Source organism: Tenrec ecaudatus, chromosome 1 (genome assembly GCF_050624435.1).
Source record: "Tenrec ecaudatus isolate mTenEca1 chromosome 1, mTenEca1.hap1, whole genome shotgun sequence".
Lineage (NCBI taxonomy): Eukaryota > Metazoa > Chordata > Mammalia > Afrosoricida > Tenrecidae > Tenrec > Tenrec ecaudatus.
This window is the reverse complement of record NC_134530.1, coordinates 118,179,000-118,202,743: the sequence shown is the minus strand read 5'-3', so window position 1 is coordinate 118,202,743 and position 23,744 is coordinate 118,179,000. Positions and strand designations below refer to the sequence as shown.

The window sequence follows — 23,744 nt, the reverse complement described above, 5'->3', positions numbered from 1 at the left end:
TCCAGGACCTTTTGAACCCCACCCCCACCTACACCAAGCAAATAACGATTCCAAAGACCTCAGTATATATACAAACAAGGTTTGAATTTTTTTCTTTTATGTCCCCTCCCCTCCCCTCCCCTTCAGCCTTTGGTGGTGCTAATTAACCAGTGAAGAAGTCAAAAATGAGAAAGCAGCAACAACAATAAAGTAATCAGCTCCTATAATCATTTTCAGTCTCTGCACCAGACCTGGCAGAGGGAACTAAGAACTGACAACTAGATTGGATTGATGGAAATAAGCTTGAATTACTCATTAAGTCAGGAGGTAAAATTAAATTTACTTGACTGAAATCAGAATACATGATGCTTTGATAGCAGGGCTGAAGTAGCTTCATCTGGAAGCTAGTATGAAGCGGAAAAATGTCCCAGGAGAAGGAAAGAATCAATGTTCTTCCTACAAAAAGCGTTAAGGAAAAGCAATCACTTCAGTGTTAGATTTGCACTGTTTACTGTTTTGCTTGGTTGACACAAAAGGTTTGAATAGTTGAAACAAGCATAGAAAAAAAATAAATTAACTTCAGAAGTAAATAAACTTCATAAGTTAAAGAATGTGAAAGTACAATGTAACAGCCTTTAGTAGAGAGAGAGATATCTACTATGGCAATTACTGGACAAGGCATAAACAAGCAAGCTAGGTAGCAGGCGGAAGTGATCGGATGAAGAAAGTGAAGTGATGTAATATCTTTAAGACAATGAAACACACACAACTCACACAGGGGTTTCACAAAGTTCACCAGGAAATGCCATTATTGAATTCTCCTAGAATTTTTTATGAACTTTTTAAAGTCCCTATGTAGATAATGATTTTTTAAAGACAAATGATCAATCTTCTAAGTTTAAGCAAAATTTGTTTAACTTTTAAGAAAGGTGAGTTTCAAAGCAGGATGTTTGTTTTTCTGTACAATATGTTATTTATATTAAAAAAAGAATGAGTCTCATTCTTGAATAAGCTTCAGGGTATGTCCGGCGAGGTGTTACATATGGCCCAATGTCCCAAACCAAATAAATTTGTGACACATATGAGGAGGCTTCCATTTTTCACAACATTTTGAGGCCTCCACATATGACTGACCATGATAATTAATTTGGCGGGAGGCTAAAGAGATTGAAATCAGGTACAGCATTATTTATTCAGGGAGAAAATGATCCATTATTAGAAATATATTAATAAAAATGGCTGAGAGTAACAGTGGATTCAAAAGGGGTTGATATTTCGTTTTCCAGAAGGTCTCACTCCTGACTAAATGTTCTAAGTAACAGAATTTTAAGTAAAAGACTAACGGCTTAGATTTCAGAATTACTACTACTGGACTAATTCAAACAGAATACGATAGTCTATTTAAAATTAGGTAAAGAGTTCTTCTAAGACCTAACTTAGAAAAAGGATAAAAATGTGTTCATCTGTGACATTGGGTATCTAGAACCTAGAAAATTTGGTCATGCTTCTGAGATAGGAAGGGCCTTCAAAAAGTTTGTGGAAAGATGGGTTTTAAAGCGAAGTGGAATTTACCCGCAGACTTTGTTCTGCTACTCTTGATGCTACCTAGCTGATTCTATGGCTTTAGATCTTAACATAGTCCAGGAACATGAAGTTTTAAAGTCGAATGTTCTTTAATGATAAGAATGGCAAGTGAGTAGAGAGGAAGGAAAAATCTTCCCCAACTCACTCTGATATAGTTTAAGGCTTTTTCACATAAAGTGTTGTATAAGTTCTTCCTATTTATTATGTCAAATATTTTGCCATTTTGCTGAGATGGTAAAATCAAAATAATTTGGGGTTTCTATATCCCAACCAAAGGGGAAAAGATCCTTGTTTATTACTCAGCCTGTGTTCTCTTTATGCTATTCTGCTCCCTTGGCATGCTAAAGGCTCAGAAAGAAATCTGAAGCCAAGTTAACGAGCTGCTACCACAAAAGGGATGAGAACATCAGTCTAGTCTATGAAGTGAGAAAATTTAAAAGGTACAGTCTGTAAAGCTATTAATAGTCTCAGTGGACACAATTACCTGCCCTCTCCACTACTGCCCACGTTTAGAAGTCAGGTCTAATAGGGTTGAATATGAGGATTAAATGGAGAAAAAACAATGAATTTGAAGACTTAAAATCTGCACTGAAGTTATACTTCTATATTCCTCAAAATCCTTACTTAATCTATTTGATTTCCCAGCCTACAGAAGATTAGAAAATTTTACACTGACAGAGGAGCTGCTCATATGGGCAATTTCTAGAAATGAAAATCTGACACCAAGGGAAGAGACAACATATTTAAAAAGCAGAATTGCTGAACACCAAAATGGACAGTCCTAAAAATGACCACAGCTATAAATGAAATGAAACACTTGCTATCGCATATTTAATACAGCAGTGAAATACATTTGTAAAGCTGGTATTCTATAATGTGACTGAGAAAAATAAGTTTTGGTGCTAGGTTTAACAAATTACACAATTTCCCAGAAGGTTGTGTGACATCACTTTCCCTGGCAATCTAGGGCATAGTTTTCACTTTTTTAAACGAAGGCTTGTCATGGGGGCAAACTCAGTAGTGGCACCATCTCCTGGAAAGGCACTGTCAAGAATATCAGTACCACACTCATCAAGGGTTCATCTGAGAAGTGCACCGCCCACCTCTGAAACAGTGCTCTGCTCTGTGGAGCGGCTCCTAGGCAAACATGAGCTTTTCCATAATTTCCAGATCTTGTAAGATATAGTTACATGAACTGTGGCCCCATGGTTCTTGCCCAATGAATATTAACTGAAGGAGTAACAATTAAACTCTTGTTTCATAATTCTAAGATTCAATAATTTACTTACTTTTGTCACTTCCTCTGCCCAAATCTAGCCAGCATTAAAAATCAGAAAAAATATAGATAATGAAAGTTGGAATTGAACATTTTCTACAACTTAGTATAGAAAAATGTAAATATTTTAATTCAAATGGCATATTATTCTTTTCTAGAATTATAACATAATACATATTAATAACTACATCAGGATGTTTAATATATGCAAGTATGCAGTGATATTAATTCAGACTATCAATTTGTAGATCTTATATTCTAGAAAGTAAAAAAAAATACACTTTCCCAATTTTGGAATGTCTAACAGCTCTAATTTACTCATCTGTAAAATCAGATGACTGTACTTTATTACTCATAACATCTTAATCTAAAATTCTAGAATTTCAGGAAATTAAAATAAAGCATATAACTGGCACTGGTTTGAAACACTATTATTTTCTGGAGTAAGGAAAAATATACATTAAATAATGATAAATCTCAAATTACTGAAGTTAACTTCTTACTGTAAGTAAATTTAATCAGGTTTTTTTTTAAGTCTCGCTAACTGTTTTGGAGCCCTTTCTCGGGTTAAGACAAAATAAACTTATGATCTCTATACCAAATTATCAGCAATGACTGAATTATTCTCACAATTTTACACTGACCTAACAAATATGACAATGGATATAAAGGAATGCATTCTCTTGCTATCTAAGGGGAGCCCTAATTTACCAAGGGCCTTATTATACTAGTTAAAAAACTACAACCAAAGTATTTAATAAATTCTGGGTAGCAATCCTTCCCAAGGATATTTTTCCTGTCTTTAGTTGAATGCTACTAGTGTAAAAGCTGTATTAACTACACTGCAGATTCTAAGCCATTTCTACCAAAATATTTGGTATTATCTAGAATGTAATTATAAATCTCACTGGCTAACATTTTTTAACTTTTTACTAGGTGTAGATTTTCTTACTTTCTCTATTGTTAAAAAAAGTAATTTCTATTATCTCAAATATCTCCACTTACACTTAACATGAAGGAGTACTCCCCCACAAAAAAATCTGGATTTTTTTCCCTCTTCAAGCTATGTAAATTCCCTCCTTCCCTACACACAAAACAGCCTTACCACCTTCATAATACTCGCCATTAAACATACTACATTTGTCAAATCTGCGATTCCATTCTTAGAAACATTTTTCAAACTCATCTATTTGGATGGCTGACAGCACCGCCCTTGTTTTTTCTTTCACCTCTTCTACATGTCAAATCAGTCCTTTCATGTCACTCCAACATTCACGGAAACAAAAAGAAGTCGTCCAGAGTGAGGTCAGGTGAATATTGTGTATGGGGCAAGAGATGCAAGCTGTTTATTGCCCAACACTGGTGCAATGAGATGGCTGCATGAGCAGGTGCACTGTCATGGTGGCAAAAACCAGTCCTCCATCTGCCGTAAGTCAGGACTTCTTTTTGTCGCACTGGTTTTTGTTGTTATTTGTACTTAAAAAAAATCATTTTATTGGGGACTCGTGTAACTCTTATCATAATCCATACATCCATCATGTCAAGCACATCTGTACACTTGTTGCCATCATTCTCAAAACATGTTCTTTCTATTTGAGCTCTTGGTATCCGCTTGTTTTCCCCCCTCCTCTCCGCACACTGTTATGCTATCTTTTCAAGACCTTTAAATAGAAGCTTGATTATAACAGTCTGACCAGGTAAAATTAACTCCAAAGGCACTACCACCCCCCAATAAAAATAAATGAGCATCGTCTATCTTTGATTTCACTTGATGAGCTCTTTAGGGTGAGGTGGCAACACCGTCTTCCATTGGCTTGACTGATGTTTGCTATGGGGTTTGCACCATGTCTCATCACCAATAATGATCGTGGGGGAAAAAAGTCTGGGTCGCTTCAGAGAAGTTCTTTCAAAGCACAGCAGGTTTCCACTTGCTCTTTTTTCTGGTCAGTCAGAACCCCAGACACAAATTTTGTAGCGACCCTTCTCACTCCTAATTCTCCTGTTAAAATTCGTGGACTGAGCTCCAAAATTGTACAGATAACGACCCCATCTCTTCCACGGTCCATTGTCGCCAGTCCAGGAGCGCAAGTGCATGAATTTTGTCGACGTTTTCATCCATTTGGGAAGTTCACAGATGTCCACAACAAAGTTTGTGTGGTAGATATATAATTATTTGTCAATTTGAGGATTAAGAGTGTAGGGGTGGAGTCTAGCTTGTCAATCAGATCATGGCCAATGAGGCCTCTGTGTGGGCATGGCCTTCCCCTGAGATTTCTGGGAAATCCAGTACTTCCTCCTTGGAGGCGTGAGACACTTCTCTCTCTCTCTGCCCCACTGCAGCTGACAGGACGTCTGGTCACCTTACACATGGAACTACGCTAGTGACCTAAGTTGGAGAAGCCTCATGGACCTCTGGAGCCGGAGAAGCCATGTAGAGACCCCTGCCAGCAATGAGATGCTTACAATGCCACTGGATCCAAAGACTTTCCACCCACTGGCTTGTGATTGTTCTGCATTTGGCATCATTGCATGTATTTCATGAGTCTGAAGAGGACTTTATAGATTGATATAGGACACATGGGCTAATATCGGACATATGGACTTGATCTGGACTGGGTTGGGATGTTTTCTCAATGTTCAATTGCTCTTGTATATAAATCTCTTTCTTATACACCAGTGTCCATGGATTTGTTTCTCTAGTCTACCTAGACTAACAGTTTATCATTAATCAACATTTCTCTGTTTTTGAAAGAGAAAACCACTCGTACACTTAAGTTTTTTTTCCCATATTGCTGTCTTTGTAAGCCGTGTTCAACACCATAACAGTTTCTGCATCAATTTTCCTGAACAGGAAGCAACATTTTACAGCCGCATGTTGTTATATTAAACCAGCCATCACAGAAAGAGGTTCAAGCAAAACTGCTTTTATGAAAAAATTCATGGTGACTAGAAAGAACCTTTCCAGGTGATGCCGCTGGGTGCACTAACTCAGAGCTAACTAACTTGATGCTCACCTAAGTGGGAAAAATTTGTACAATGAAACTTCTGCCCAATGAAGCTTTTTTCTGTTTTTTTTTGGGGGGTGTACTCCCTTGTATACTCAATATAGAACATTTCACATTCTTGATTGTTGCCCAAGGCTATTACTACTCAGAAAAAGTTAAAAACTGGATGGGGAATGAATCTGGCCACCACAGAGTCCCTAAACTGCTAGGGTTTGTCTTGGTCCTCAAAAAGCAGAATAAATTCAATCTCTGATGAATTAGGATGAAAATATGGTAAACAATGAAGGTAGTACATGTTTATTTCTAAATCTGGAATTTAAAATACATATTTAACAGAGCCAATATCCTTGACAATTGAACATAGCTTCCTTTCTTCAAGCTCCAATATCACCTCACCCACTATGTTTTGTTAGCTCTAATGAAACTTGAGCTTGGGGTACTTTAGGTTTTAAAATACAACTAATAGCAAGAGAAGGCACTTTTTCAAGATGTATAAAACACAATAGGCCAACAAACCTTCAGCCATTTTACATGCAGGATGTTGAGCATGTAAGAGAAATTTACCATAATGTTATCTCCTTCAAGCCGAGCTGAGTTTAGTTGCTTAAGTGCAGAGGTAAGAGACAAAGAATACATTATACCAGTGAGCACAGGGAAACAAGTTACTACGGCGCAATAAGGAATACACTACACAAGGATTCAGTGAGCTGGGTAAAAAGTTTCTCTACAATAGCATACAACTAACGATAGAGTTCTACACAATTTTACACAGCAATGCCTATTTAACTCTTCTAAATCACTCAAAAAACACACTGCTCAATTTTAAAGATGAACCTTTTAGGGAAAGTATCACTTTAAAATCGGTTGATTAAAATCAAGTTGATTTTGACTTGAATCATAAGGACCCTCTACAGGACAGCGTATAATTGCCCCTGTGGATTTCTGAGGCTGTAAATATTTATGGGAATAGAAAGCCTCATCTTTCTTCGTGGTTTCAAACTGCAATTTACTGTTAGCAGTCCAACCCACTATGCCATGTCTATCCACAACTTTCCTATTCAAAGATCATTTCTATTTTATGAATTTATGATGCCTTCAACCACGATCTCTTTCAATCAGCCTCAGCCAGGTCTTGGCATTCCCTAGAGAAATATGAAAGGCATGTCAATCTTTGTATTTCTAATAAACTTTAAATTTCAATATGTATACATATAAAAGGCTATATGATGGTGCTATAAAGTCACTCAATTTCCAGATTAAATATTTAGACCACTGTGAAAATGCTAAGTGGGCAGACACACATACCGCATATACTCGTGTATAAGCCGAGTTTTTCAGCACATTTTTATGCAGTTTTTGTGGTAAAATTAGGTGCCTCGGCTGATATCCGGGTCGGTATATACTCGAGTATATACAGTATTTGCTACCTATGTTCCATAATAACTGGATGCCAAACAATTAACTGCTCTAAACCTCTAAGTATCAGGTAGGTTTGGCACCATCTGTTTTTTTTCTTCCTTTTAATGAAATTCTAAAATAATAAAACATTTATGAAAGAATAGGGTCAGGTTAATTAATATCATTATCTTGCAATTTAAATGTCAAAGCTTATGTTATCTTTACCTCATGCCACAAGAGTTATGATTTGAGACTTGAGAAACTCTGTGGAAAAATTCCATTGTTTTTTAATTCCATTTTTCCCATGAACTTTTTGAAGCCCCTTTGCATATACAAATGATTTTGAAAATAGGCTTTTTTTGTTTTGTTCAACTGGTACATTTTAAGGAATGCTTTTGATGCTGCTGTTGTCCTTTACCAGTCCTCCAACACAGCTTGTTAGTAAAGAAACAATGTGGGGTTGATGGAGAAATTCTTTTACTGAAGAAGGGCCACAGCATCAAAAAGTTTAATGTACCACATATTCTGTGAACTAAGGACAGCAAAGACTTCGCATTGTTTACCTATGAACTCCTCCTCAGCAGAGCAGCTTGCATATAATGAATATTCAATAAGTATAGAATATCAAAATTCATAACCTGATAATTAAAAAAAATACTGCATTACACACACCTATAACTTTTTATGGGAGTGGAAAGACTTCTCTTTCTCCTGTGGAGTGGCTAGTAGTTTCAAACTTGAAACCTTGTGATTAGCAGCCCAACTCGTAACGACTAGTCCACCAGCACAGAAAACTGTAAAGATTTTTTCTGGATATATTATCAAAAGGAAATTCTTTTCAAACAGTGAAATAACTTAGAATCACCACCGGAAGTTGCACACGGTTAAATCTGTGCTTTCTGGTACTTTCCCACACCATTGTTATCCTCTAACAGTTCTGGCTTAAAAAAAAAAAATTTGTACCCAAACTTGGGTCAACTAGGCACACAAAGGCACTTGAAATAAAAAAAACTATTCTATTCTAGTTCAAAGACTTGTTTGCAAACGAACCTTGTTTATATTGTTTTTCTTACCTGATCATAGAATTAGTATAAAAAACCAACTTATATTTTACTATAAAAATGTACTATTAGCCAATAGAAATGAACACAATTTCTAATTTAGGGTTTCTTGGCATCTACTGTTCGTTTTAAAGTTCTAATTCTGTAGACAGCCTGTTTTAAGGATATTAGGTTATTCATGATGATGATATCACAATAAAAATTGGGGGTAAACTTTTTGAAATTATCTATTAAAGATAGCTCTTCTTCAACAGTACATAAAGAACTGATGCATTCGAATTAGGATGTTGGCAAAACTACTCAGAATACCATAGACTGCCAGAAGAACCAACAGCTGTATAACGGAAGGAGTACAGCCAGAACGCTCCTTAAAAGCAAGCATGGCGAGACTTTGCCTCAAATACTTTGGACATGTGATCATGGGAGACCAGTCCTTAGGAAACGAGGCCAGTGAGAAGAGGGAGCTCCTCAGCAAGATGGGTTGCCACCATTGCTGCTGCAACAACTGTGAGAACGGCCCCAGACTGGACAGCACTCTCTTCTGTAGTTCAGAGGGTTGCTATGAGTCAGTATCAATTCAATGGCATCTAACGACAAAAGAAGGCTAAAGAAAAAAAAAGGCATTCTGCTCCTAAAAGCTGTTGGAGTATGCTCATGAAGGACATCATAGTCCACCCACAACATTATCAGTTTTAAATTTCATAAACCAAGTCTCAACTGTTTCTAGCTTAACAGAGCTACTAAAGAGTTCAACACAGTGGGTAATAAGCTCATTAGGGGAGTGTTTCTGTTTAAAAAATTATTGTTTATTAGTTGAAGATTTACAGAGCAAATGTTTTCCATTCAACAATTCATACTTACTTTATTGTGCGCCACTGAATACAATCTCTACAGTGTGGTATTACTTATCCCATTTCTTCCATGTGACGTTTCCAGTTTCCATTCCTCCTTTCCCATTATCCTTTCCTGCCTTCTGAACTTTGTCCTGGGGCACATGCTACTCTTTTGCTGTCAAATGGTTGATTATTCTAAGGAGTATGTATTTTCCTTCTATATGTTCAACACATAGAAGACTTCTTACTATTTGGCTGAAAACTGAGTCATAAGGGTGAGTTCATTTCCAGAATTGAAGGGTGATTAAATATCAGTGTTATGAGTTTAAGTAGCCTCTATCCAAACATTAAGCCTGGTTTAATATGAATTTTTTTGTCCCACATTTCCCTCCCATTTTTATCCAGGATCCTCTATTGTGATCCCTGTTTCAAAGCAGTCAGCCTTTGTAGCCAGGCCCCATTTAGGTCTTACAATCGCAAGGCAGAGGAAACAGGTTTGCGTGACCCCTTAGCCCATTGGATGAGTTTTTACCTTGCATATTTAACTTTCTTCACTACACTTTGCTCCAGATGGAGAGACTGATAGAGTAGTACATCAGATGTCCATCTGCAAGCTTTTCGGACCCCACACGCCATTTGAAAAAGTAGAATGTAGAAAATTGTTTCTGTGAACTATGTTAAACGATGGTCTCACGCATCCACACCCAGTGACTCATTCCCTGCTGGGCAATGGTTTTTGATGGTAATGGTGGGGACAGAAGGTAGGTAGAATAGCCTGCCACTTGACAAAACACGTCCTGTAGCTCAAATTGTGAATTAATTTATTAGCGTCTTATAATGAGTTCATGCTTCTTTATAGTGTACTGTCTTACATTAAAAAACTCAGTGCCATCGAGCAGATTATGACTCGCAGCGACCCTAGGCAGGGCTTACATTTTTATGGGAGCAGTTTTATATTTTTCTCCTGAGGAGTAGCTGATGCGTTTAAACTGCCAACCTTGTGGTTAGCATCCAAGTCATTAATCATTCCAAGCTTTAGAATGGAGATATAGACAGAACTATTAAGATATAAACACACCAGAGTATTTTACCTATTATTTCATAATAAAACATATACCCATTCAACTATAAAATAATATCTGGAGGTTGATTTTCTAAAAAAATATACCAGGATTTACTTATGCAAAACCACTTTCCTTCCCTTCAAAATAGACCCCTGGGCACCCATGTTGCCACTGTTTGAAGGTTTTTGGAACTACCCTTTGATAACTTCTCAGTTTAAGTCACATGTGGAAAAAATAATAATCCTATCCATTTTCTAAGTTGACTAATTCTCATTCAGATAACTATCTTTTCTGCTATTTTAAATATAATAAACCTATCTTCAAAAGACACTTGTCACCAGCACTGAGGATATTTAAAGAGCATGACCAATGTTAGGAGCTATAATTTTTATTTCTAGCAACAGCTATTATCTCTGATACAAGAATATCAACTCTTGATATGACTACCTGGCTCTCATTGCCATGGTTCTCACTTGCATGCATCTGATAGGTTGTTTCCAAACACAAAGGACCCTAACGTGTTCTAATAGCAGTAATAGACTTTAACTTGCATGGCATATTAGTAATTTTACAAATCTTAAAAATGATTAACCCTAAAATGTTTTTGTTAAGATAAACTACTTACCGAAGCTCTAGTATCAGCGGTTTTTGCCTTTTTCAGTCTGGTTTTTGCAGCATCCAAATCCAGTCTCTTGTTTTGTAACAGTTTCTTTTCTTTCTATAAATAAAGCAATAAAAAAATAAAGGGCAAAGATAATTAAAATTGTGTAAGAACATACACATTTAAAGTATGATTTCCATTATATGTGTCATTTGAAAAATAAATATCCATGATTATAAATTGACTATAAAGTGACCATTGTGATTTCTGACTCCCTTTCTTAGTGAATTCAATTAAAACATGATGAAAACATTCATGCTATATTAAAATCTAGGAAAGATGTCAGGCAAAGAAAAAGATATTGCTTTAATATTTTTGTTCCCCTATCCCCAGCCAAGGGACATGTGGAAATCCCCTTCTGATGATCACATCTGGAAGAATTAGTACTGGACCCAGTATGCCAAAGATGCTGCCCAACATCCTACAATGCAGAATAACTCTTCCAACTAAGAATTATTCTGTTCATAATGTAAGGAGTGCCGAGGCAGAGGAAGCCTGGTAATAAATCTTAGAATTTCCTTCTAGTGCCTCTGGTAAAGGAAGTATGGACCTAGGGCAGGATTCCTTGATACCTTGTGTGGTCTACACCTCAAAGACCGGGCAGGCTGTTTTACATGTGCACTGCACTGAATGTGCTCTACTCCAAAACAGAACTTCACATTTATACTTATAATGAATAGCAAAGCATCTGAGACTTCCTCCCGGGAACATTTAACTTCTGTATAGTGGGTACATTTGTAAGAATTTTAAAAAAAAACTTGTGTTTTCAGTGAAAGTTTACACACCAAATTAGATACCCACTTGACAATGTCTAGCCTAACTGTTCTGTGGCATCTGTTACATTTTCCAGGCTGCCAACATTCTCTTTAATTGTGCTCGCGTTGTTCTGTTTCCAGCACTCTAGTTGCCCTGCCCCGACTCTTTATCTTTTTATCTTTGCTTTTGTCTAATTGGTCTAAGAACCTTTTCTTACTTTAGTAATGCCCAGCTAGATTCTATACACCAAGTTCCATCCTACTGTCCAGTAGTCTAGTGCTTACTCAGGGACTCCAATAAATTTCTAGGGACACAAAAAGAAAATGACTACAATAGCTACAAATATACCTTCCACTCTTATTGGACTTCTGGCTACTTACTTACTGGAATAATGATACTTTCCTAGTAATTCTATACTAATAATGATGATGTACAAGCCACACAAAGAGAACTAATAGAACCAAGGGCCTTTATTCTGGTTTACTTCTGTTGTTGAATATATAGCTAGTTAGCTTACTTAAATTTCCAATCTGCTATATCCACACAGTTAAAAGATTTCAAATTAGGCACTATGAGAACACACTAGTCATTAAAATATATAGGCATATAAATCTAAATTATTTTAATTTTTAAAAAAAGGGGTCAACATTTTCCAACTCACCGCAATTGTTTTGTAATCACCCTCTATAAAATTTCTTAAAGGAGTGAGGAAATTTAAGGCTGAAGTTTGGATCAGTTCTCTATCTGCTGTTCCAATACGTTTTTGCGTTTCTCCACATTTAATAAGAGCATTACCTGCGAAGGAACAAAACAGAAAAACAAATATGGTCTGTGAAGGATAGAAAATATAAATCTAATGGTATACCAGTAATTTGACCTGCTTTACAGTTAGTTGTCACTTGTTGATTAAAGTAAATTAAGGATGTTTATTTTAAAAGTATATTTAAAATTATAAATAATGAAAATTCACTGCTTTTAAGTTGATTCCAACAGTGTAACTGTATACAATAGGGTAGACCTGTCCCATAGGATTCCCAAGGCTAGGATATTTGAAGAGCAGACAGGCATATCTTTCTTCTGCTGAGTGGCTGGTGGGTTTCAACTGCCATCCTTTGGTTAGCATCCTATTGCTTAACCACTGTACCACTCTGATAGGTAAGTTTATTGTGCCAACCTGGCCAATAGACACATGTGGGATTAATAAGGTTGCAGTTTAATTGAAGGACAGGGAGATAAATGCCTTGTTGAGCCTTGTCTTTCTGTCTCTTGCTCTCTGATGATTGGGACCAGTGTGTGATGCCTTAGCTAGTTCTTTGCTTCAACTTGTGAGCTACACTACCTGCGGGACACCCAACCCGTGGACCATGTCATTATAGTTTGAGGTTCCTTCGAGACCTGCTTCTCCACACTGCTGGTGCATACATCACTTGAGCTGGGGACTATCGGACCCTGTCATCTGGCTAACGGTTGGTGACCTGCCCTACTCTACAGAACACTCAGCTGTCTGCTTCCTTGACTTGAAGAACTGCCAGTGTATTAACTGTCTTACAGAAGTGAGTTGCACTGAGCCATTTGTACTGCTCTGTGGACAAATTAGCTGTTTATTTTTTATGTTGTCTGTCTGTCTATCTATCTATCTATCAATCAAATCGTAAGTGTCCTGGTTTTGTTTCTCCAGAGAACCCTGTCCACACAACCACCAAGGTGACTAAGTTTATAAACATTGAAGTCAAAACAAGGAGCCCTGGTGGCATACTGGTTACGCATTGGGTTGCTAGCCAGAGTCTGAAACCACCAGATGCTCTGAGGGAGAAAGACAGGGCTTTCTACTCCCTTAATGAGGTACAGCCTTGGAAACTCATAGGGGCAGTTCTGTTTTGTCCTAGAGCAGCGGTTCTCAACCTGTGGGTCACAACCCCTTTGGGGGGGTAGAATGACCCTTTCACAGGAGTTGCCTAAGACCATCAGAAAACACATATTTCCGATGGTCTTAGGAACCGAGACACCGCTCCTCTATCGTCTCCAGGTGGGTCTGCCCACATGCAGATATGCCCACATGCGAGTGCCCGGCATGAAGACTGTTACCCATGCTACACCATGCTTCAAGACAAAATTTCATTTATTTATCATTAAAAATAAATATTTCACAATATATAATTAGATATTGCCTTTGTGATTAATTACTATACTTTAATTATGTTCAATTTGTAACAATGAAAATATCAGATATTTACATGGCAATTCATAACAGTAGCAAAATTATAGCTATGAAGTAGCAACAAAAATAATTTTATGGCTGGGGGGCACCACAGCATGAGGAATTGTGTAAAAGGGTGATGGCATTAAGAAGGTTGAGGACCACCATTCTAGAGGGTCACTATGAATTGGCATCGATTCGATGGCAGTGAGAAGTGAAAATATAAAAGATGAATTTTCTACCAAATCAGTTCATTGTACCAGTTCAAATTACTATAAGAAGTATATGCTTACGTATTTGTGGCTAAAGTTCAAGTTGTGTAGGTGTGCTTATGAAAGGACGATGCTCACAACATTTTAATAAGTAGACCAACTCACAATTCCTCCTGTTTTCACATGTAACCATTTTCTCAAGTATTTATAATTCATAGTTCACATTTATAGCTTGGGGGAGGGGCTGTTCATGCTATTGGAACACATAAGCCTCGATATTCAAAAAGACAGAGTAGAAAGTAGAATGCCTGAGGAACCACAAGGCTCACTCCCAGAATCGCTTCTGGTAACTCTAGTTATGTGGTCCTACATTTTTGCATGTTAGAATGAGATCAGATCTGATCTTGGTGAGAAGTAGTATAGCTTGGTAGAGACGAGTCAGTTTTTAGTTACAGACGTATCTGCATTTCACCAGCTGTATGATCACAGTTAAATGATTAACTGTGTTACTAACTTTTCAAATCTGTTTTTTTGTCTTTCAAATAGAGAAAATGGAATTTACATTATACACAGGACATGTGAGAATTTTCTAAAATAACGCCTATAATGAATAATGCTTATGTCGCTGCCCAGAGTACTCAATTATTAGCTATTACAGACTTACAAGAGTAAGAATTCATTGAAATTATTAGAAGTGCCAACAGATTAAGCAGGGATTAAAAAAGGAAAACAAACTCTGGAAGCCTTTCCAGCATTCAAGCTCTACTTAGCTTTTCGGCTTAGTGAACAAAGGGACTGAGTCTCCTTTATGCACCTTTATGACTCAACATCAAACCACCTCATAAGCAAATTCAATAAAAAAAAATCCGCTTTATAACATATATCCAAAAATTCATAGTTATAAGTTATAAGTAAAGCTGTAGAGATTTTAAGCACGTTCAGATCTGAAGGAATTATATTTTGAAGACCATAAAGAGAAAGTTTTGAAGCTGTACATGTTAAAGCTAGTAGTCAATGATTTATGGCATTATACAATATTTCTTTCAGACAGAGATAACTACTAAAATTTTATCTAATCATAGAATTTATGAATGACTTGATAAATCAGGAAAACCACTTAATCTACTATTCTCTAACCAATAAGGAGAATTTCTTGCAGCTCTTACTTATTACAGTACTCAAAAATATATACAGTTGGAACAGGAGCTATAGAAATCTAAAATAACTTCATATTCTGGAAAAATAACATTTGAGGCATAATAAAGATGTTTAATTTCAAGTTTTAGAGTTGTCCATTCGAAAAGACATTACAGCAATTAAGAAAGCTGGCACAGCTACATCATAAAATAGAAATCAAATACTATTCCAACATCCAGGGATAATATTAACATTGTAGATATGTAAGAGGAAATAAAAATAACAGGATTATCCCCCTTTTCTTTCAATATGCACCTTAGAAAGTTTGGCATTACAAATTCTTTCTCTGAAAAGCATGTAAATCAAGAATATTTTGAAGGTATCTCTTTTGAAATATGATCAAGGAAGATCAAATCCAACCTTTAGCTTTCTGGTAAAAGATTAGCAGTGTAAGGCTTTGTGGCAATAAAAATAAAATATTGGCAATTTTATCTTGAAAACATAAATCCAATGCACCATACCTACTCTGTTATATAAAAACATGAGATTTCTTACTATTTTTGCACTTTTTATTTATCACATTCTGACATATCACATATTCAATAATAAAACTGTTGTCTTTCTCCTCTACTTTTCTGGAGAGTAGAAGTAGATTTTGTTTTCAATTATATAGGAAAACCTGCAAAAGATGGAACCTGTGAAAGCTGTTAACCTGTCAAGAGAAGGTTAAACTCAAATATGAGAGCGGCTTCAAAAAGTTTGTGGAACAATAAGATTTAACAGATAATGGGAATTTTCCATGAAACATGCTAGAGCAGGAACTTGACAGGACTACCCCTTTTTCTGAGTTTCACAAGTTTTCCACCACTGACGGGGTACAATTCTTACCACTTTTTCCATCATTCTCTATTAGTGGAAAGTATTTGAATTTTCTCCTCTGACAGGGCCCTATTTTTTTTAATCGTTTAATTAGGGGCTCATACAACTCTTACCACAATCCATACATACATCAATTGGGTAAAAAACATTTGTACATTCATTGCCCTCATCATTCTCAAAACATTTGCTCTCCACTTAAGCCCTTGGCATCAGTTCCTCATTTTCCCCTCCCTCCCTGCTCCCCCCTCCCTCATGAACCCTTGATAATTTATAAATTATTATTTTGTCCTATCTTGCTGACAGGGCCTTATTCTGATTGATAATGTTGAACTTTTTCACTTTTGTTCCACAGTTTTGATTCCTATGTATTCTATCTGGTAAGGTCCCTGTGTATACTCTACCACTCATGTTTGTTGTACTGTGGTTGCCTGTGATGTTGAAAGCGATGTCACAGGAATTTCAAGTACCAGCAGGGTCACTCACTCACAGAAGACAGATATGCTTCAAGACTGGCCAATACTTTTCAAAGTTCACTCTGAGGACTAAGGTTCATCTAATCCCCAAGCTCTAGAAGGTAAAAATTGCATATGCTAAAGCAGATACCTACACTTTATCCTGGATACTGAGTTCTAGTACAAAAGCTTTTACTTGCCAGGGGTGCTGAGTAAGTTTTTCTAAAAAGGGGGAGATAGGGCAAGTAAGTTTGAGAACCTATGTTCTAGACCGAAGACAAAAACCAAAACCAAACTCACTGCCATTGAGTCAACGCTGACTCATAGAGATCCCCTGTGGGTTTCCAAGACTGCAACTGTTTACTGGAGTAGAAAGCCCAGTCTTTCTCCCTAGAAGCTGCTGGTGGTTTTGAATTGCTGATTATTTGGATCCCAGCCCAACATTTAACTACTTCACCACCAGGGCTCCTAAGATGGACAAGTAAAATAGGAACTGGAGATCTACTTCTGAAAAATTGACAGTGAAAAGCCTTATGAGCAGCAGCGGAATACTGTCTGATACAGTGCTCGAAGACGAGTCCTGTAGATTGTAAAGCGTTCAAAGCTGGGGAGAGCGACATCCTCCTCAGAGCATCCCCAATGCTGTCAAGCAGACGCTGACTCACAGTGACCCCTAGAAAGGGTTTCTGAGAGGACTGCAAATCTTTACATGGGCAAGATAGCCTCGACTTTCTCCTGAGGAGTGGCTGGTAGGTTTGAATTGCCAACCTTGTGGGTAAGTAATAAAGTCGGTGGTTCTCAACCTTCCTAAATGTCGCGACCCTTTAACACAGTTCCTCATGTTGTGGTGACCCTTCAACCATAAAATTATTTTCATTGCTACTTCATAACTGTCATTTTGCTACTGTTATGAATTGGGCAACCCCTGTGAAAGGGTCGTTCGACCCCCTAAGGAGTCACGACCCGCAGGTTGAGAACCGCTGTACTAAGTAGTCCAATGCTTATGCAACAGCACCAAATTACAAAACCAACCTCAACGACACGACCGCAGCAAAGCTTTTGGAATCTTTATTTGTGAATGGAGCATGATTAAAATGAGGGGGAAAAGCTGTAAATTTCATTTAAAATGTGCCAAGTATGACTCTAAGAAAACTGGAAGTCATCAAAAGTGAAATGGCATGCACAAAGATCAATATTCTAGCTACCAGTGCTGAAATGAAGTGGCATTGGCAACAGTGAATTAGATAATCACAGAGCCTATCATACTTAGAATGACAAAATGAAGAGGAATGATGACATCATTATCAAAAGGACGTTGCTACACCTATTCTGAAGTACACAACATGGTCAGTGATAGAATAGCTATAAGCCTAAAAGGAAGACCAACTAATATAACCATTAGTCAAATTAATGCGCCAACCAGTAATATTAAAGATAATTTTTACCACCCTCTGCAGTGTGAAACTGAGCAAACATGCAATGAAGGGAAGTATCGATAGTGACTGATTGGAATGTCAAAGTTGGAAGCAAAAAAGGAACACTAAACTAGAATATAGAGTCTTAATGAAAGAAAAGATGAACATGGTAAAATTTTATAAGGTGGAAGAATTATAAATGAAAATATTAAAAATATATGCTTAAATATGTTAAATTCTGGATTGAATTATATTAATCACATATTTCTTCATTCATAATTTCAAAAGAATAAATTTCACGTTAAAACAGATTGTACTAGTGTAGATAAATGTAAAATATATTGTAAGACCAAAAAACCTAAATGTAAACATATTTTTACTAGACTCAGGCTTTTTGCCTTTCACTTACCATAAGCTGTTCCTGGTCCAAATTCCGTCCCTGCATCAATCATATATTGTCCCAAAAGTTCTGGATTGTTTATACGACTTGGTGCTTTTCTATCCAGTTTCTCATACACAAATTCTTCTATCCTGGCATCTGGGAGAAAAGTTAAAATTACCAATGTTTTCAAATGCAAAAGTTCTTGCTTTCCTATAAAACATTTATAGCCCTAGTAAATGTTGGACAGCTAACATCAAGGTCAATGGCTCTAACCAGTAACCACCCAACAGGAAAAAGATGAAGCTCTCTCCTCCCATAAAGGTTTCCAAAGCCTTGACAACCCTAAAAAGCATCACCGAGTCAGAACCTGCCCTCTGGCAATTGTTAGGTGCCACTGAACTGGTTCTGACTCATAGTGATCACATGTACAACTGAACACAACACTGCCCTGTCCTGCATCACCCTCACACTTACTGTGTTTGAGCCCATTGTTGCAGCCACTATGTCAACCCATTTTGTCCAGGGCCTTTCTCTTTTTCCCTGTCCCTCTACTTTACCAAGGATGATGTCCTTCTCCAGGACTGGTCTTTCCTGCCATGTCCAAAGTATGTGGAATAAAACCTTGCCATCATTGCCCCTAAGAAGCACTCCAGCCATACTGTGAAGTGGTTCATGGAGAGAACTGGTTCTTTTGGCAGTTCACAGTATTGTCAATATTCAAACTCATTGTTTCTTCTTTGGTCTTCCTTATTCAATGTCCAACTCTCACATGCATAGGAGGCAACTGAAAATACCATGGCCTGAGTAAGGTACGCTACTTAGTTCTCCAAAGTAACCTTGTGTGTGAGCCTGGGTAGAATAGAAAAACAAATTCATAGACACTTATATGTGTATAGGAAAGAACTTTATATATAAGAGCAACTGAATATTGAGAAAACATCCCAGCCCAGTCCAGATCAAGTCCATTAAGTCTGAAGTTAGCACATGTCTGATACCAATCTATAAAGTCCTCATCAGACACACGAAACACGTGCAAAATGCTTAATGCAGGAAGATCACAGGCCAGTGGGGGGGGGGATCTTGTGGATCCAGTGGCACTGTAAGGATCTCAGTGCTGGCAGGGGTTCCCACATACCTTCTCCAGGTCCAGGGCCCTCGCTGCCATCAGCATAGCTCCATGTGTCTTATCAGTAGAGTCTCTCGGAGTGAGCATGTGTCCCACCTCCAGCGAGCTATTTATCTCCTTAATGCCGCCAAATGGGGTCATCAAACTACAACCTGATTGAATGGTCAGACTCCACCCCTCCACCCTGAATCCTCAAATTGATACCAGATTACGTAACTACCACACATTGCTTTTCAACAGGTCTTGTGCAGATTTACTCAATGCAATATGTCATTTGATATCCTCATTGCTGCTTCCATGAGCATTGATTGTGAATGCAGGAAAGACAAAATCCCTGTCAACTTTTAACCTTCTATCTATTATCATGATGTTACTAACTGGTCTAGTTGTAATGATTTTAGTCTTTACACTGAGTTGTAATCCATAGTGCAATCCTCGAACTCCATCTACAACTTCTTCAAGTTTTCCTCACTTTAAGCAAGCAAGGTTGTATCATCTGCATATCGCAGTTTGTTAAAAAGCCTTCCTCTAATCCTCATGCCACATTCTTCATATAAACTAGCTTCTCTGGTTTGCTCTCCATACAGATTCAAATAGTGAGAGAATACAATCCTGAAGCATACATCTTTCTCGATTTTAATTCATGTAGTATGCCCTTTTTCTGTTCCCACAACTACCCTTTAATCCATGTACAAGTTCCTCATGAGCAAAATGAAATGTTTTGGAATTCCCATTCTTCTCAAGGTTATCCATAGTTTATTATGGTTCACATCAATGAATGACTTGGCATAGTCAATAAAACACAAGCAAACATCATTCTGGGGAAGTGAACATCATTTTGGTGGTTTCTGCTTTGAGCCAGTATCTGTCTGACCTCAGCAATGGTGTGTCTTGCTCTATGTCTTCTGAATCTAGTCTGAATTTCTGGCAGAGCTCCTTGTTAATATACTGCTGCAACTATCGCTGGATGATCTTCAGCAAAAGCTGACTTGCATGGGTCACCTTTCTTTGAAATGGGTACAAATATGGATCTCGTCCAATCAGTTGGCCAAGTGGCTTTTTTCCAAATTTGCTGGCACAGACTAGTGAGTGCTTCAGTGTTTCATCAGTCTGCTAAAACATTTCAATTGGTATTGTATCCCTTCCCGGAGCCTGGTTTTGGCTAATGCTTTCAGGACAGTTTGGACTTTCTTCTTCAGGATCATTGGTTCTTGCTCTGATGCTACCTTTTGAAATGATAGAATATCAACCAGTTCTTTTTGATACAGGAAATTTATGTATTCTTTCCATCTTCTTTTAATGCTACCTGCATCATTCCATATTTTGCCCATAGAATCTTTTTTTTTTTTGTTGCTCCAGTTATCATGCTGGGTCTTAAGAAATACCTTTTACTGCTTTTCTCATATCTGTTTTCTTTCTTCTGTGTATTGAGAACTTATCTCTTCCTCACTCTTGCTCAATATGGGTACCACACCCAGCAGTTTCTTCAAGGGAGGGGCTCTGCTCGAGCTTCGGAGTGCTTGTCTCCTATTTACTTTGACGTCCTTGGTCCTTCTGTTTGCTAACAGCCGCTGGTACCATGCCATCTGTATTTGTTCCCAACCAGTTGCATTTGGGGATTCCCAGGGGTTCTTTGTAGAGTCCCATGGGTGATGTCCATACTTGGTTTTGCTGTCTTAGTGGATGTGTGTGCCTTCATGGAAGGACCTGAGTGCATGTCCACAGTCGTGAGGTGAAGTCTCGCAGCCTTGACTGCTTGTTCCAGGAGAGACGTGTGTTCCACTTTCGCCCATAGAATCTTCTAAGCTTACAACTTGAGGCGTGAATTTTTTGAGTTTTCAGTTTAAAGGTATGCTGAGGTGTCCTTCCTTGGTGGTTTTCTAACACGACAGCAATCAGACTGGGTTTAAGTTCTTTAAGAAGCCCTTTTGGTGCAGTCCTACTTGGTCCCATAAGGTCATTGTGAGTAAGAACAAGTTAGTTTCTTTAAAAATAAATCAGGTATGACCTCTTGAAATAAATATAAACTGATCATGCAATCACGAACATTTTAGCGCATGTGAATCTGTATAAATAGTATAGCTGTAAGAAATTAATATTTTAAGAATTTAGTAAAATAGTATCTTGGAGCCAAAATAATTTAAAATAAGAGGAATTTATAGATTGGTATCGAACATATAGACTAATATCAGGCTCATGGATTTGATCTGGACTGAACTTAAATGTCTTCTTAATATACAGCTACTCTTTTCTATAACGCTCTTTCTTATACACAAATAAATTCAAAGCAAAATTTGAGAATTCTATGGAATTTTATATTCCAGAAAAGCATTTGTTAGTAATTCATTTAGTAAAGTTGCCTTTATACCATTCATATAGCACCTAAACAGTAACTTTTTAAATACTATTTCATTATTATTATTTAATCATTTTATTAGGGACTCATACAACTCTTATCACAATCCATACATATACATACATCAATTGTGTAAAGCACATTTGTACATTCAATGTCCTCATCATTCTTAAAACATTTGCTCTCCACCTACACCCCTGGCATTAGCTCCTCATTTTCCTCCTCCCTCCGTACTCCCCCCTCCCTCATGAACTCTTGATAATTTATACATTATTATTTTGTCATATCTCACACTGTCCGACGTCTCCCCTCACGCACCTCTCTCCTGTCCGTCCCCCAGGGAGGAGGCTATATGTAGGATCCTTGTAATCTTTGTAATCCTTGTAATCGGTTCCCCCTTTCCAACCTACCCTCCGTCCACCCTCCCAGTATCACCACTCACACCACTGGTCCTGAAGGGATAATCTGCCCTGGATTCCCTGTGCTTCCAGTTACCATCTATACCAGTGTACATCTTCTGGTTTAGCCAGATTTTAAAGGTAGAATTGGGATCATAATAGTGGGGGTGGGGGGAGGGGAGGAAGCATTTAGGAACTAGAGAAAAGTTGTATGTTTCATCGTTGCTACATTGCACCCTGACTGGCATGTCTCCTCCTCAAGACCCCTCTGTAAGGGGATGTCCCGTGGCCTACAAATGCGCTTTGGGTCTCCACTCCGCACTCCCCTGCCTCATTCACAATATGATTTTTTGTTCTGATGATGCCTGATACTTGAACCCTTCGACACCTCGTGATCACACAGGCTGGCGTGCTTCTTCCATGTGGGCTTTGTGGCTTCTGAGCTAGATGGCCGCTTGTTTACCTTCAAGCTGTTAAGACTCCAGATGCCGTAACTTTTGATAGCTGGGCACCATCGGCTTTCTTCGCCACATTTTCTTAGGCATCCATTTGTCTTTAAAGATTGTATCAGGGAGGTGAGCACACGATATGATTTTTTTGTTCTTTGATGCCTGATAACTGATCCCTTTGGCACTTCATGATCACGCAGGCTGCTATGCTTCTTCCATGTGGACTTTATTGCTTCTGAGCTAGATGGTCGCTTGTTTATCTAATAACTTATAACTCTGAATATATATTCACAATTTCACATTTTTAAGGTAGAAAAATATGGGAATAAATTACCTCAAAGAACTACACAACCACATGTTTCTGGCACATTTAGCTCACTCTCTGTAGAGCCTAAGTAAACACATGGGAGCTTAATAAGGACTAATGTGACAGAATATTTGGACAAGTGGTCAAAACTTAGTAAAGTCTGAAAAAATATATGGTATAGGATAATGTTTATAACAAAAGGAACTCACAGTTCATTGACACCTGTCTAGGAGGTGTCACAGGGATAAATGGGGAGGGAAGAAAAAGTTTCCAGAAACGGTGAGATAAAAATTAAGATTACAATTCATAAAGAAGTTTAAGTCATAATACATTTACTTTAGATACCTCAAACACGTTCCTCCAATAGTGTAAGCTTCATACTGTGTACTGAAAATTTTAAGAATGATTGAACCAGTAACACACACTTTAGGAGTTGGCAAAAGGATGTTACAAAAAATAGGCTGTTGGAATGATATTTAATTTTTGTGATAGACTATTCCATACAGAATAGATTTTCCACATAAAATGAGATTTCAGAATCTCATTTATTATTATTATTTTTTAACTGGCAGAGTGATTTTCAGCTTAATTACTTTTTTACCTATCTCATCAAAAGTTTAAAATTGGATCTTGTACTGATTTACTCAGTTAATAAAATCTTTGGAATATTAATGTTTAATTTTAATAACTCATTCAGTAAGTCATAAAAGCTTACAGTGTGCAAGCAATCCTACGTATGTATTTAAAATCCTAGGTTCAGAAAAATCATACACTAAGAATAAGTCTTGTGGAAAAACAGAGTTGAGGGTGTTGGGTT

General features: G+C 37.5%; 1 protein-coding gene across 1 annotated transcript in view; it reads right to left on the bottom strand.

Moving 5' to 3' along the window:
- Window positions 1–23,744, bottom strand: part of SH3GLB1 (SH3 domain containing GRB2 like, endophilin B1) — a 46,008-nt gene that overhangs the window by 5,007 nt on the left and 17,257 nt on the right. Inside the window, exons 3-5 of the mRNA XM_075557981.1 lie at window positions 18,319–18,447; window positions 12,279–12,412; window positions 10,826–10,918 (exon numbers count right to left, since the gene is read on the bottom strand). Coding sequence (XP_075414096.1) covers window positions 10,826–10,918; window positions 12,279–12,412; window positions 18,319–18,447 — 356 coding nt within the window. The remainder of the gene's footprint in view (window positions 1–10,825; window positions 10,919–12,278; window positions 12,413–18,318; window positions 18,448–23,744) is intronic.